General features: G+C 40.3%; 1 protein-coding gene across 1 annotated transcript in view; it reads left to right on the forward strand.

The window, feature by feature from the left end:
- Positions 1-17,506, forward strand: part of col25a1 (collagen type XXV alpha 1 chain) — a 206,830-nt gene that overhangs the window by 52,353 nt on the left and 136,971 nt on the right. The window contains exon 5 of the mRNA XM_077229671.1: positions 7,035-7,061. Coding sequence (XP_077085786.1) covers positions 7,035-7,061 — 27 coding nt within the window. The remainder of the gene's footprint in view (positions 1-7,034; positions 7,062-17,506) is intronic.

Below are 17,506 nucleotides of genomic sequence, written 5' to 3' on the forward strand. Positions count from 1 at the left end.
GATAAGAGCAAATCATTTGTAACTTTAATGAGAGCTGTCTCAGTACTATGGTACAGTCTAAATCCGGACTGAAAATCCTCACAGATAGCATTTCCTTCAAGAAAGGAACACAGTTGTGAGGATACTGCCTTTTCTAATACCTTTGACAGAAAAGCCAAATTCGAGATCGGCCTGTAATTGAGTAATTCCGTAGGATCAAGTTGCGTTTTTTTAACAAGCGGTTTAATCATACCCAGCTAAAAGGGTTTTGGTACGTATCCTAGAGACAAAGACGAATTAATGATCTTGAGAAGAGGATCTATGACCTCTGGAAGCATCTCTTTCAATAGTTTAGTCGACATAGGGTCTAACATACAAGATGTCGATTTAGATGAGTTAACGATTTTGCAAACTTCTTCTTCTCCTATAGCAACAAATGAATCAAATTTTTCCTCAGGGAGACTACAATGCACTCCCTGATGCGATACTGTAGTAGACGGTTGCATAGTTATAATTTTGTCCCTGATATTATCGATCTTATACGTAAGTGAAGAAGTTCATAAAGTCATTACTGCTGTGTTTCTTGGAAACTTCTGGGCTCGAAGCTTTCTTTTCCATTAGTTTAGCCACTTTTTCAAATAAATACCTAGGATTATGTTTTTCTTCTAATAGGGTTGAAAAATAAGCACATCTAGCAGCTTTTAAAGCCTCTCTGTAAGCAATCGAGCACTCCTTCCATGCAATCCGAAATACCTCTAGTTTTGTTTTCTTCCAGTTGCGCTCCATTTTTCTGGCTGTTTTCTTAAGGGCCGGGGTGTGCTCGTTGTACCACGGCGTTGGACTATTTTCTTTAATCTTCTTTAAGCGCAGCAGAACAACTGCGTCTAAAGTGCTGGAAAAGAGAGAATTAAAAGTTTCTGTTGCAATATCGAGTTCTTCGAAGCTATCTGGGATGCTGAGATGATGAAACTGATCAGGAAGATTATTGATAAAGCAATCTTTCGTGGCAGAAGTGATAGGTCTAACATATTTATAACACGGAGTCGGCTTTGCAGCCTCGGCTAAATGTAATTTACATGAGACTAGATAATGATCCGAGATGTCGTCGCTCTGCTGCAGTATTTCAACAGGATCAACATTGATTCCATGTGATAATATTAGATCTAGAGTATGATTACGACAATGAGTAGGTCCTGACACGTGTTGTCTAACTCAAATTGAGTTTACAATGTCTTTAAATGCCAATCCCAATGCATCTTTTTCCTTATCTACATGTATATTAAAATCACCAACAATTAGTACTTTATCTGCAGCCAATACTAATTCTGATAGAAAGTCAGCAAATTCTTTGATAAGTCTTTATGGTGCCCTGGCGGCCTGTATACAGTAGCCAGCAGAATTCTCAAACGTGATTTATCGTTTACACTATATATTTTTACATTAAGCACCAACACTTCAAAATAAGTATATTAAAAACTAGATTTGTTAGTGGTTTTGAAAATATTACTATACATTACAGCAACACCTCCCCCTCTGCCTTTCGGACGAGGTTCATGTTTATAACAGTAATCTTGTGGGGTGGACTCATTTAAAGTAAAGTAATTGTTTGGTTTTAGCCAGGTTTCTGTCAAACACAGCACATCTAGGTTATAATCTGAAATCATATCATTAACAATAAGTGTTGGAAAAAACTTTTCGAATTGTCTACGAATTCTATATTATTTTGCGGACACCACTTAGACAGCCAGCCATTGAGTGAACACAATCTACTAACTATCTCATCACTCCTTCGGACAGGAAGGGGGCCAGAGCAAATTACAGTGCATGACATCGTACTTGCGAGTTCAAACACCTCTTTAATGTTAATTTTAGTGATCTAAAATCATTAGTGCCGAAGTGAATAATAATCTTAGAGAATTTACGATTAGCATTAGCCAGCACTTTTAAATTTGCTTTGATGTCAGGCGCTCTGGCTCACGGCAAACATGTGACTATGCTGGCTGGTGTCTCTATTTTCACGTTCCGTGTAATAGAATCGCCAATTACCAGGGCACAATCAACAGAATTCTCAGTCGGTGTTTCACTGAGTGGGGCAAATCGATTTGTTGTGGTAATCGGAGCGGAAGAGTGTTTTTTTTGATCCGCAACTAGAGCGATCCCTCACTTTCACCCATCTGCCTGGCTGCACAGGCAATAATTCATCCGGAACCGAATCATGTAAAGGGTTCACTATGCTAGGCACATCCAAAATAGTATCTAAAGCTCTTGCACACTTTCTATCCTAATTAAAGTTTTGATGCGTGTCTCTAGTTCTGAAATCTTCTCTGTCAGCCTGACTGTTTCCTTGCATTTATCACATATATATCCTATATTGCCGACGGGGAAGGCTATAATAAACATGTGGCATGAAGTGCAGGTGACAATAACAGGACAAGACATTACTCACCGTGTTTGTTGACTGATTCTTACTCACCTGGGCTTTTATTAACTCAGAGGCGCGGGCGCGTGAGAGAAAATTAAATAAATAAACTGAGCGCACGGGTGGCGCGTTAACAGACTAGCGAGTTACTAGTGTGTCGTGCTAAGAATAACGGAAGCTAGCGAATAAGTAAGCTGTAATTAGTAGTATAAACAATTAGAAATGATAGTAAATGATGGTTCAAAACAGAAAGAAATACGAAGCTAATACAAGGCTTAGACGGAGCTTACAGCCTCGAAGCAGACAAAACTCACGGCACAGCAGGCAGCGAGGCAGGGCAAACAATCGAGTCCAAATCCCAGGCTAACAGGGAAATCCAGGAAACCAGGCAGATAATCAAAATCATACCACGGGAAATCAAAGAACGAGTGCTCAGAATTGCAGTGTGACACTGTATATAACTGTGTCACACATATAATACAGTGTAAGTTTGTTCTTTATGTGCGTGTGGCATGAATTTTTGTTTCTTCAGGTCAATAATAAGCATGAAAGCCTCGTACCCTGTGGAAAGACCCTTTCTTGCTCTGAAACACTTCATCCCGGCCCTGAGGGGCTTCTAACATGTGTTGGTGTGGACAGACAACACATCAGTAGTCTCCTACATATATCACCAGGGCGGGATCCATTCACATACCTGTTTCAGGCTGGTGCAGCAGATCCTGCTCTGTGCAGAGGACAAACTGTTCTCCTTGATGGCAGTTTACATCCCCAGACACTTAAATTTGGGAGCAGACATCCTGTCATGGCAGAATGTGGTGCAATCAGCGTTGCTTGGATCCAGTCGACTTCTTGGTTGGTTCAGGCGTGTTTCTCAGCAGGGGTGACCGTTGATACACTTAAAGTGTACCATTTTGGCCTGCCACGTTCACATTGATAGAGCTTCTGTGGGGAGGCATCCCCTGGTATCTCGTATCTTGCATGGTGCCAGCAGTGTTTGGAATAATGCCGTTTAAAAGAACGGCGTTAGGTAACGACGTTATTTTTTCAGTAACGGGCTAATCTAACTAATTACTTTTCCCGTCGTTACAACGCTGTTAACGTTTCTGGACTTTAAATGCGGTGCATTACCAGGCGTCAGCTGGGTTTGAAATGTGTTGAGGACAGAGACGCATTCGGAAGTGAATTTTGAGAAGTGCTGGGTACAAACTTGTCAAACTGTGCAGCCTGTTTACTCAACCCGTAAATAAACCCATCGATCCGCAATTTTTTGTGTGAGTTCTTAAAGGGTCTAGTGGTAAATCTTTTGCCAAGCTTGTCAGAAGTTACGTGTTCCAATACGTCCACGTATAGTTTTTTTCTCTCATCAAAACTCAATATGTTCATCAGTGGTTACAGTCTATATATCAAACAGGGACACGTTTGTGTGCATTTTATGTTGTGATTTCACCTGAATGAATAGAGAGTCTCCACAACGGCGATAGATTGAAGCTCGCGTCCGAGTGAAGACTGCCCAAGCCGCAAGAATACACTGTATCCATGCGACCAATCATCGCGGCAACGAGCGCTCAGCTTGAGTTCAAAAACTCTTTACTTTTGAAGAAAATACTTGAAGTAGGCTACAGAATGTATTCCAGACCAGTTGTCTGACATTGGGAGTTTGATTTATTTAAGGAAGAATAAGACTACAGAGCTAAACACACTTTTTTTTGTTGTTTAAAAGATTACTTTTGTTGTGAACACAACACTTGGAAGTAGCCTACAGGTTGTTTACTTGACCAGTTGTCTCAGGTTGAGAGAGTTTGATTTAATTTGCTAGAGTTAAATGCACTTTATATGGTGTAGGCTAACTGTTTACTAATCTTACAAAGATAATGCTTGAAGTGCAGGATAAACCTTTGAGAGTGCTGTCGACGTGCAATAAATATCGAAAGTTATGACTTGTGAAAACTGCAAAAAATCCAAAAAAATCCAAATTCTTTGACATATAGCAACTTTTTTTGTAACAGTAACGCAAATAGTTTCCCTGGTAACGAGTTACTTTTATTATAGAGTTATTCAGTTACTAACTCAGTTACTTTTTTGGAACAAGTAGGGAGTAACTATAACTAATTACTTTTAGTAACGTTTCCAACACTGGGTGCCAGACAGCTAAGGCCTATCTGCAAACAGTTCCTTCCTGGGATCCTTCCATAGTTCTGGAGGGCTTATGAGAGGCCCTTAGAGTCAGCTTCAGAGAAGTTTATGACTCTAAAAGTAGCTCTGTTAATGGTTAGATGTTCATTTAAGAGGATGGGAGACCTTCAGGCCTTTTCGTTGGCCTCCTCCTGCCTAAATTTTGGCCCTGGACAGTCAAAATCATAGTGCCTATGACCCTATCTGATCAACTTTTCATTTGCTTTGCTGGGCGCAGTCGGGGTTCCACAGCCACCAAGCAGACGTTATCGCACTAGGTTACTGATGCAATCTCGAATGCCTATGAGGCATGCGGCACTCTACCCAGAATGTGGCATCCTCCAAGGTGTTTTTTGAAGAGCCGCTCTTGCAAGATGTTTGTGCTGCGGCAGGCTGGTCCTATCCGGACACATTCATACGAATTTATAGTGTGGACATGGAATCAACTACCGGCTCTCAAGTCCTCTTGGGTTAATCCATTCCACTAACCCACTTATGGCCTTGTGGAGCGGGCAATTTCCATTATGGTGGCATGGGTATTAATGTTTCCATAGCATCAACACCATGGCACAGCGTCGAAGTTCCCTTAAAAGGTAACATCAGTGGTTATGTAATCCGGTTCCCTGAGAAGGGAACAAGATGCTGCGCCATGGTGTTGACACTATGGAAACGTTAATACCCACGTTAGTAAATTTTTTTCAAACCTGATAGAGCATTGACCTTTTAGCGCCACTCAACAGGCACTTAATTTTATATGCACAACAACCAACGTAATAAATGTTTGATTCACATTCATTTGTTTTGGATAAAACTGAACACACTTTTAGCCCCACTGACTGGATATTTTGCTTTGAAAATGCTGCGAAACCTGCAAGAAGCAACATATAATTTTTCAGAAATATCGCCTCAGGAACATATTTCCAGTGAGCCTGGGTTGCCTTTATTAGGTATCATTTATTATTTATTTTAGGTATTTATTAGGAAACTTGCTCTGAAGACTATAATCATACATGCAGGTCAAATAGCTTAAAGTATAAATTAAATGTAATATATATAACTATATATAAACTATATTCTATTCAGATATGTTGTTGTAAAAAATACATAGTAATGATAAAAATGTTAAAGTAATCAATGGCAGTATAATAAAAATACAAACATACCGCGCAGCTATTACAATTCCTGCACAGTTGTTTCTTTGGTACTTGGCAGTAGATTGTGTTCACAGGTCCAGGTTTTAATATTGTTCGATTATTGAATAACATATAATTTGGTATGGCCTTGAAGTATAATAATTCTTTACCAAATTACACCAATTTTTTTTTTTTTCAGTGTATGTGACAATTTCTCCATTGATCCATCACTTTAGTAGATGAATCAATGGAGTGAACATGCTCCCTAAATCATGACTTAAAGCCTTGCAGGATACAACATGAGTCATTAGCATGTTGCAGCAAAGGGGATGAGTTTTATTTATTAGACTTTTATTTTTGAAGTTGTACACTTTGATTAAAGACATCAATGTTGCTGGTGCACAAGGAGTTCTATGGAGAAAGCTGTTAGCATTCCCATTCATCTCATTGGTTTAGCTAGTTTATTCAGCCCTTGAAATACACAACTTGAATTGCTCCATGGATGCTTAGTTCTGAAAACATTTTTCCATACAGAAAATGGTCCCTGGCAATGTTGTTTAGCTAATGGCACCAAAATAACACACAGTCCCAAATCTTTGACTAACTCTATATTAGATCTCTTTGCTCCAGGCATCAAATTTAGCAGACAAGTCTAATTTTTGATCCTGTTGTTACTGGAAAAATTAGCATGTGTTTTGGCACTGTTTACAAGGAGGCATTGTGCCCTTTCACAGTTAAGGGGGAAGCCCTGTAGTGTGCTTTTATGCCTATTTTCCACCTCTGTCACCTGGCCAAAAATCTGAGGGGCAAATTTAGGCATTGCATTGTTCTTGTCTTTTTTGGCCTGGTGTGATTATTATTTTACATAACAATGTAATATATATTTTATGGTAATGCTTTGTTGTCCTTAACAGGAGGGAGATTTGAACAGTAATTTGCATAAGGCTGGCTACTCTGCCTGCAAGTGTACAGACGGCAACAAATTTTTTGTTCAATGCTTGAATCAATCAGTCAAAGAATTGGCTTTTCTTTTTTGACGCGTTTCAAAGGCCTGCAATTTTTTTATGCTCAGTTTATTATATATTGAAAAATCACAATGTGATATGGTTACAAATAAATAAGATTTGGAATATAATCATAAATATAATTTCAATATCAACACTTTTCATAATTCAGGCCTCATTAAATAGTTACAATAGTGACTTAGCAGAAAAGGTAAGGTTAAAGTACACTGCAGTGCAGAAGATTGTTCCATCATATCTAGAATTGCTCTGATTTAGTTGGTTCACATGGGTGCGTTTTAACTCCTTTTTGTCATTTTCTCTTTCCAGGGACCTGAGGGCCCTCATGGACAGAAGGTACTGTACAGTTGAAGCTTTTGTTTTACAGATCATGGAAACCGGTTTCTGCCTAAGAACATCAAATAATTGTGAAAGAAAGTTTATAATCAAAATTAAACTTTTTTAAAAAAAAGAAATTAATCATTTTATTTAGTACACATTGAATTGATCAGTGACAATAAAGACTTTTATTAATCAAAAAATCCTGAAAAAAAATGTTTCACGATTTCCATAAAATAATTAAAAATGTTATATATATTAAGCAGTGCAGTTCTCAACGTAGATAATAATAAGAAATTATACGTAAGCACCAAATGAGCATATTTATAATTTATGAAGGATCATTTGACACTGAAGAAAGTTTGAAGATGAATGGGGACATTTCATTTTATATTTAACAATATTATAACAACATTATTTTCCTGTTTTCTCTGCTTTGAAACAATCTGTATTGTAAATGCGCTATATAAATAAAGGTGACTTGACTTGACTGAAGACTGAAATAGTGGCTGCCGAAAATTCAGCTTTGCCAATATTTTAAAATATATTAAAGGAATAGTTCACCCAAAATTAAAAAAAAATTAAATTAAATTAAATAACCTGATTATTTACTCACCCCAAGACCATCCAAGATGTACATGACTTTTTTTTTCTTACCCAAAGAGAAAGTAAGGCTTGGGAGGAAAATATTATCTCAGTTTAATGCTTGTGAATGGGCGTAGTCCATTTTTGATGGTCCAAAATCCCTACTTAGGCAGCTTTAAAGGGCTCCACACGACCCATGCCGAAGATTAAGGATCTTCTCTAGCAAAACGATCAGCAATTTTTCAACAAACTGACATAAGAAAACAAAGCTTAACTGAATGTTTTCCAACTGTACAAGTGCTAACCCTGTGCTATATACAAGATGCAGAACATACAGTAGAATGAGGATAATGTGGTATTTTGCATGTACATTAAATTATATGAGGCATCAGGTATGATATGGTTCACCCTTTTCCAACCCATCAGACTGTTTCTTTAAACACTTGTCAGGAAAACATCAAGACTGGACTTGTAAAGAGAGTATGCACATGATGTCACTGCGGTTACACCAGCTAAGTAGAAGAAAGAGTGGCACCAATAATGTTCAGCTTGAATGCAGAGAAAAAGCATCTAAAATGAGTTGTTGTGTTATTTATTGTAAGTCTTAGTCATTGTATATGTTTTTGTTAGCATTTATTAAAAAAACATGATGATGAGCATTGTGTTCTACAAAAGGTGATGTTAGATAGTGTTGTATAGTGTTATAAGTGTTCCTCTTGATTTAGAAATAATTATATTGCATTTATAGTGTTGTCTTTATCTGTTGTCAGAGAAAGCGTTCAGTCTTTGCTTTGTGTATTTCTTCTGCATTAAAATCAGGTACATAAATGTCAGGAAACCCTATTCCTGGAAACATGTCAATGTCCATGGACTACTGCTTCTTTGCTAAGTTGTAAGGATCACTGTCAAGTCCAAATGCATTTGATAAATTTGAATCATTTAATTTACTCCCATTTTTTTGCAGTTTTCCCCTTTAAAGTCAGCCAAGTTGCATGATGTTTTGCCACTCAGTCCAACTGAGACTGTGTTCAGGTGAGAAATTGATTTTGAAAAAATTAAGGCATAGCCAGAGGGACAAGGGACCCCAGTGGAGCTGGAGGGATGACTGACCAAAGTGGAGTAGGTGGAGCAATGACCTATGGTGGAGCGAACAGGTAGAAGGGCTGAGGCGCAATTATAGGCTTAGAAGACCATGGTGGAGCTGGAGTTTTGTAAGCCCTGGACTATGGCCAAGAGTCATTCGATTGCGGTGGAATGGCCTGGCCAGGAGACCGTCGTTATGCAGGTGGAGCTGGAGTTCTGAGGAGAGCCAGATCAGGTGAATTAGGTGGAGCCAGGAAATTAGGTGGGGTCAGTGGAGGAGGAGGAGAAGCCAAGAAACAGGGCGAAGCCAGCGGAGGAGGCAGGGCCAGTAAACTTGCCAAAGCTAACTTTTTCTTTTTTATTTAACCCTTATTTAACCAGGGAAATCCTTTGAGAACAAGTCTCTTTTACGAAGGAGCCCTGGCCAAGAAGGCCGGAATAGAAGTTCCACATAAAATACAAAATATAATGAATACAATAAACATACAAGACATAATGCATTAACAATACAATGAATCAGCCAGGCTGATAAAAAAAATAAAAAAATACAATGGCCTTACAACAGTTAGAAATACATGTAATAAATTACAATACAATAGACTTATTAAGACTTATCCTAATTTGGGAAGCAGGGACAGGTGCCCATTGAGCCTGCTTCCCGATACTTTACTAGCCTCTTAAAGTGACCAAAGGAGACCAAGTTATCAAGTTTTAAGTCATTCTGTAACAGGTTCCAGGCTGATGGGGCAGAAATTCTAAATGCTTGCTTCCCTAACTCTGTTCGAGCCCTAGGCACAATCATGTGGAGATTATCATTAGACCGCAGAGAGCGAATATTGGCCTTGAAGGATAGAAGCCTACATAAATAAGGGGGCAATGTCACAATAATGGATTTGTATATAAACAATCGCCACCGGGTTAGCCTGCGCTGAGCAAGGGAGGGCCACTGGACTAGATTATATAGAGTGCAACAATGTGTAAAGGGTTTGAACCCTGTAATGAATCTCAGTTCGCCATGATAAACTGAATCCAGTTGGCGCAAATATTTATTCGGGGCGTGCATATATAAAAAATCACCATAATCAATAAGAGACAGAAAAGTAGCCTCGACCAATTTCTTCCTTGTTACAAGAGAAAAGCAGGCCCTATTCCTAAAATAGAACCCAAGCTTTAACCTAAGTTTCCGGGCTAAATTTTGGATATGAGCCTTAAATGTCAAATGTTCATCAAGTAAAAGCCCTAAGTACTTATACTCAGCCACACGCTCTATTAGATTTCCCTGCAGGGTTACAATGTTTGGAGGGATAGCTATGGAGTTCCTATTATTTGAGAACAAGACCGTCTTGGTTTTATTTGCATTCAACGCAAGCTTCGAGTCAAAAAGCCAAGATTGTACAATGTCAAAGGCATCCTGCAGGTACTGAAAAGTCTGGTGAAGGGGTTCTCCACAACTGTAAATAATTGTGTCATCAGCATAAAAATGAAACAGAGCATTATGGACATTTGAACCAAGATCATTTACATAAATGGTAAATAAAAGTGGGCCCAGCACCGATCCCTGAGGAACCCCTGATACAACTTGTAAGAAACCTGAAGAAATACCGTCAAAGGTGACACACTGAGTCCTATCTGAGAGATAATTTTCAAACCAACCAACCAGTGTTAATTTTGTCAGCAAATTTTGATTTAGTTTTAGTCTTAGTCTTTTGACTAAAATGCCATTTAGTTTTAGTCATATTTTAGTCATCTGAATTGTTTTAGTTTTAGTCTAGTTTTAGTCGACGAAATACAATAACATTTTAGTCGACTAAATCTACAGTAGATTTAGTCGACTAAAATATAATGGGTTTAGTTCAATTGTAATGCATTAATTTAGAATTTCTCTAAAATTTCCAAACCCATATACTCCCGGAGAAAACATCTATTAACCTATTAATATGAATGATTTTTAAGTTTGAACATGCAATACAGATACAGATTTAACTGCTGTTACTTAAAAAATATCTTAAAATGAAATAAAACCACTTTTCCTAAAGTACAACACAGTCTTCTTTACAATGAATGATATATTCATTCCTTATAACTACTTACACATCATTCTTTATTCTTTCAAGCAGACATATTTATTTGTATGAATTAAATATAATTAATCCTTATTAAAGCTATTAACAAACAGTGAATGCTTTTCTCTTTTTCTTTTGTTGCTTGATCAAAATTAAGGACACGGACCGCATTAGGTTTATTGCAACTGTCACTTTAAGACGTCGGATCATGTCCAATGACATGCGGATACAATTGCACTGATGCACATCCGACACACTCACAGTTTAAGACATAACCAGCATAGTTTACATGAATACTCTCCAAAAAGGACATTTAGACATACTGTTGTGTATTTCTCCATTCAGACACGAAAGAGAGCTCAATTCAGTAGCCTACTCGCGCGCTGTAGGTGTATTGTGCATGACTGCACGCTTCGGGTTAGGTGTGTGCGCAAAGAAAACCGCACCGAATAGAGCTCTTTTTTGCATCGTCACTCTTATTCAGAGATCTATATGTCTGCTCTACTCATTCTCCCAGATGTTCACATTTTTTAACGTTTTATGACCGCGGGGTAGATCACGTTACAGTAGCCTACAAATGTGCGCATCTACCACACACGCAGGACATCAGTTCTGACGGATCGCTTCCCAAATCGTCACTATCTAACATTTTCGTCTAGTTTTTATTCGTTGACGAAAATGTCAATAGATTTTCGTCATAGTCTTTGTCATTCAAAACTAGGTTTTATTTAGTTATCGTCTCATTTTCGTCTGTGAAAAAATGTCGTTGACGAATAATTTTCGTCGTTATTTTCGTCAACGAAATTAACACTGCAACCAACTGCCTTCTCAGAAAGACCAATGTTGAGCAGTCTCTGTTTTAAAATACAATGGTTCACCGTATCAAAAGCTTTAGAAAGATCGATGAAAAGAGCTGCACACATCTTTTGCTGTCCAGTGCCTCAATGATGTCATTCACCACCTTCAATGAAGCAGAGATGGTACTATGTTCCTTTCGGAAACCCGACTGAAACTCTGATAGGATATTATTAACACTCAGGAATTCTTTCAGTTGTTCACTTACTAGGCGTTCTAAGACCTTTGACAGCACAGACAAGTTGGAGATAGGCCTATAGTTGTTTAACAAAGTAGGATCTCCTCCCTTTAACAAAGGGAGGACATCAGCAGATTTCCAGATTAATGGCTTAACATTCTGAACCAAAGACAAATTAAAAATATACATGAGCGGTTTAGCAACAAAATCTGCAGCAATTTTTACAAAATATGGCTCTAAACAATCTGAGCCGGCAGGCTTTTTGATGTCCAATGACATTAGGGCTTTATGCACATCATCGATTGAAAACGGGGCAAAGGTAAAAGAAGAAGGCTGGCCAGCACAACATCTTCCCGCAACATTACCATCAGAAGAGGAGGTTTTTGGAGATAAAGATTGGTCAAACAAAGAACCAGATGCAACAAAATGTTCATTAAAACATTGTAGCATTGCCGATCTTTCCGAGATAATAATATCGTCCCTAATGATATGGGGAGGCAGTTCATTATGAGATTTAGTTAATGAAATTGACTGGGTAGACTTCCAAAAAGTCCTAGGGTTATTTAGATTGTCTGTAGTGGCCGCTAGATAGTATTCAGATTTAGCATGTCGGACAGCTGCTGTAAACTGGTTTCTTAGTCGTCTAAAATTAATCATATCGGCCTCCACTCCAGAATTTCTAGCCTTTGCCCAAGCCACATCCCTCTCATGAAGAAGTTTGCTAAGCTCCGTCGAAAACCAAGGGTTGTCTCGTCCCTTGACTCTAAACTTACGCATAGGAGCATGTTTATTAATAAGTTGCAAAAATCCATCATGAAAGTATTTCCAGGCTAATTCAACATCATCAATAAGCCTAATGCTGTCCCAATTAAAATAGAATAAATCATGTGAAAAACCTTGTAAGGAGAAATGTTTCATATCACGTAACTAAGGAGGTGAAGCAAGGGAATTGGACAAGACCAGCAGAGGAGGCAAAGCCAGTAAGCAGGGCAGAAGCAGCAGAGGTGGAATTAGAGTTAAGTAGCCGGATGGAACTAGTGGAAGAGGAAGCCGGGGAGGAACCGGCAAAGGAAGCAGCAAAGAAAAAGGAGCTAGGAGTCTGGGCAAACCAACGGAGCCAGGAGCCTGCAGAGACTAAGGGGCTTGGAATGGACATGGTGACAGGCTCTGAATCCATGACGGCAGGCTTTGGTCCTGAAATGAACATGGTGGGCTGGCTCTGGGTCCGTGGCAGGATTGGGCTCTAAGTTCGTAGCGGGCATGGGCTCTGGCTCTGGGGATGGGGCATCCTCTGGAGGAATTGGCCCTGGAATGCCGGGAGTGGGCACGGAGCGTTTGACCAGCTTCAACGCATACTCGTAGAAGTAAGCAACTAAAATTCGCCAAAGGCATTGTTGGCCAGTTGTTGATTATTGAGCCCACACCAAAAACACAACATAAGTGTGTTCTCATTCCAAGGCACCTGATGAGAAGAAGTCCAAAAACTCATCCAAGAAATCCTCCAGAGGACGTCCCCCTGATATAGTGAGAGGAATTGGTATATTGTTGACATAAAGATTTCATATGAGCAAAACAAAGTTCTCATATAACAGCTACAGATAAGGCTGCTGTACAGCTGCAGCTACACTTGTGCAGACAAGACACAAGAAATGACATATCCAGTACCACTGGATATGCTTTTTGAATGGATCTGGAGGGCTGAGGAGAGCCGTATCAGGAGAATTAGGTGGAGCCATGAAACTGGGTGGAATAGGGTGGAATTACAATGTTGATATGGAGTTGCAATGTAGATATGTTGTACATATGGATTATGCACGAGCTGCAAACTCGCTGTCTCTTTCTTAAACCAACATGTAAGTGATTTAAACTGCCATTCATCGACTGGCTGCTTGAGACTGGATGCCAAATCTATATCTCCCCAATGTTAAAATGTCCAACTTTACAGCAGAAAAAAATGTGTTTACAGTCTGGAGTAAAAAGTGGTTTTGGTCTATATAGCTAATTTTGCCCTTCATGACAACTGTGGCATAAACTCATCTGTTTAAATTATATTAATCCTTAAAGTTCTGCATAATTAATTAATTAATTGGGGGCAGTCATGGCCTAATGGTAACAGAGTTGGACTGGTGACAAGGTTGCTGGTTCGATTCCAGTGCCGGCAGGAATATGACTGAGGTGTCCTTGAGCAAGGCACCTAACCCCCAATCTCTCCCCGGGCGCCACTCAAGGCTGCCCGATGCTCCGGGTGTGTGTATCCACGTTTGCAGTGTGTGTGTGTGTGTTCACTACTCACTACTCTGCTCCTAATGTGTGTGCACTTACTTGGATGGGTTAAATGCAGAGGTCAAATTCCAAGTAAGGGTTACCATACTTGGCCATCACGTGTCACTTTCACTTTAAGGGCATGTCCACTTGAGTGACAGGTAGATTACAGCTGCTATCACTACTAGTTGTTTGTCTGCTTTCTGTTAGCGTCACGTAACCTCAGATAATTCCAGCTGCTTAACTTGCCATCTCTGCCGTGTTTCTGCTTCTTTGGGATTATTTCATACAATTTAATACACGCATCGGCATTATACCTTCGCCCACGCCGTTGCATTCCATCGTTGTCGAGTATCGAGAGAACAATCAGCGCTGTATTTCAGTTGTTTTCCTCTGTGAACATGCACTCATAGATGCCTGACAATTTCTTGCTTTTTGGTGTTTTCTGATTTAAAAACGTCTATATAGAGATTACACTGGTTCTGCGCTGCTCTCACGGAACAGATAGATATGCTTATTTAACTTTTTATTGTTAAATTAAAATTCCATCGAATGAAATACTCCAGGAAGGAGTACATACTATGGAAGTGAGAGGTTTGGTGTGGAAAAAAGGAAGGAAAAAGTACAAACTACTCCTGGATTGTCTAGACGGCAGCAGAAAATTGAAGGGTTAGTTAGAGAAAGGAGACAGCTGAGGAAGCAATGGAAAAGAGCGGAACAAAGTCAGAAGGAGGGACTCAATCTCTTACAAAGGGCCATAAAAGATAAGCTTGCAACATTACGCAGAGCTGAGCGCCTACGGAAACGCTACAAAAAGAAGGAGCGTGCGAGGGCTAATTTCTATAAAGATCCATTCAAATTCGCAAAGAAGTTATTCACCAGTGAGAAGAATGGCACTTTAAAAGCATCTAGGGTTGAGCTAGAGAGATATTTGGAGGAAACACATACAGATGCAAAAAGGCATAAGCCTATGTCTATTCCGTCAGACATCCCACCTGTCAATCCACCAGAATACCAAATGGAGGTCTGTGCACCTAAGTGGAAAGAGATAGAGCAGGTTGTGAGAAAGGCAAGGGCTTCATCATCTCCAGGGCCTAATGGAGTTCCGTACAGAGTGTACAAGAGTGCTTCAGGAGTTCTACGAATTCTGTGGAAATTGATAAAAATGGCTTGGGAAAAGCAGGTTGTACCTAGAGCATGGCGCAGAGCAGGGGGAGTCTTTATACCCAAAGAAAAAGATGCTACAAGCATCAGTCAGTTTCGCCCTATTTCACTATTAAACGTCGAAGGAAAGATTTTCTTCAGCATTATTGCTCAGAGATTGTCAACCTACCTATTAAAGATTGGCTTCATTGACACTTCAGTTCAAAAAGCGGGCATTCCAGGATTCTCAGGATGCTTAGAACACATCAGTGTTATCTGGCAACGAATTCAATCAGCTAAAAAGGAGAGGAAGGAGCTCCACGTGACATTCCTGGATTTGGCTAATGCATATGGTTCAGTGCCACATGAGCTTCTTTGGGCATCATTTGATTTTTTCAGGGTACCGATGTCGATAACAAATTTAGTGAAAGCCTATTTTGGAGATTTGCAATTTAGTTTCTCAACTCCAGAATTCAGCACTACATGGCAATGCTTAGAGGTTGGAATAATGGCAGGATGCACCATTTCTCCACTGGCTTTTACCATGGCAATGGAAGTAATCATTAGGGCATCAAAATGGGTAGTAGGTGGAGAGCGCTTGGCTTCTGGGAAGCGACTACCACCAATCAGAGCATACATGGATGACATGACAACCATGACTACAACGGTAGCCTGCACTAATCGGTTATTGGGGAAGTTAACAGATAATATTGAATGGGCACGAATGCAATTTAAGCCCTCTAAATCAAGGAGCATCTCCATAATTAAAGGCAAGGTAGTAGATAAAACATTCTTCATTAATGGTGAGGCAATACCAACAGTTTCTCAGAAGCCAGTGAAGAGTCTAGGGAGATGGTACGATGGGGATCTAAAGGACACAGTTCGAGTGGGAGAAGTTAGACGACAAGCAGTGGAAGGGTTGAAGAGCATAAACAGCTGTGCTCTACCAGGCAAACTGAAACTCTGGTGCTTTCAGTTTGGTCTACTGCCAAGATTGCTGTGGCCACTGACTTTGTATGAGGTTTCTTTGACAACAGTGGATAAGCTGGAAGCGTTAATAAGTTCATACATCAGGAAATGGTTGGGAGTTCCACGCTGCCTCAGCAGAGTGGGACTTTATAGTAAAGGAGTATTGCACCTGCCAGTCTCTGCTTTAACCGAGGAGTTTAAGTGTGCCACGGTCAGACTGGAAATGACTTTAGCAGAGTCACGCGACAAATGTGTAAGGGAGACAGCCCCTGTGGTAAAAACTGGTAGAAAGTGGTCAGCAAAGAAATCTGTAGTAGAGGCAAAGGCTGACCTTCAAATTGGGGATATCGTGGGACAGGTACAGCATGGAAGAGGGGGTTTTGGGCTCAGTTTAGCTCCTCCTAAATGGCACAAGGCAGGCCCAGCCCAAAGGAGGAAGCTGGTAGTCAACGAGGTGCGAAAGCAGGAGGAGAGGATGAGATGTATAAAGGCCATTTCCCAGGCCAAGCAGGGAGAGTGGATGAGATGGGAGAGTGTGGAACAACGCAAAATGGGCTGGCAAGACCTTTGGTCAATGGAAGAGAGTAGGATCAGTTTCCTTATTAGGTCAACATATGATGTTCTCCCATCACCGCAGAACCTAAACCTCTGGGTAGGAGAGGATCCATCTTGTCCTTTGTGTTCATCACCTGCCACATTAAGGCACATTTTGACAGGATGTAAGGTGGCTCTTAGCCAGGGTCGGTTTACTTGGCGCCATGACCAAGTATTGCGATGTTTGGCTTTAGCATTGGAAGGCAAGCGTAGTATGACCAATAAATTGCCGCCCTTTCTAGCAAAACATTACACGCAGAAGACAATATTCCTCCGCCCAGGCGAGCAACCACCAAGAAAAGGTGCTAACACCAATTCTCGCCCAGGACAACTGGAAGCTGCTAGGGACTGGAAGATGCTGGTTGATCTTGATCAACGGCTTATTTTTCCACCCGAGATTGCCACCACTAACCTACGACCAGATATTGTTTTGTGGTCTGGATCAGCACGCATTGTCCAACTGATAGAGTTAACAGTGCCATGGGAGGATGCGGTAGATGAGGCATATGAGAGGAAGAAACTGCGGTATGCTCATCTGGCCACTGAAGCAGAACAGCGAGGATGGAGAGTCCAGGTTTATCCAGTGGAAGTGGGTTGTCGTGGTTTTGTGGCACACTCTACAACCCGGTTCCTCAGAGACGTCGGATTCAGTGGCCAAGAGTTGCGTCGTACAGTAAAGAACTTATCTGAAGCAGCAGAAAGGAGCAGCAACTGGCTGTGGTTGAGACGGA

The sequence above is a fragment of the Siphateles boraxobius genome, unplaced genomic scaffold (genome assembly GCF_051911475.1).
Source record: "Siphateles boraxobius isolate OS27281-9 unplaced genomic scaffold, OSU_SipBor_1 130, whole genome shotgun sequence".
In the NCBI taxonomy this organism is placed as follows: Eukaryota; Metazoa; Chordata; class Actinopteri; order Cypriniformes; family Leuciscidae; genus Siphateles; species Siphateles boraxobius.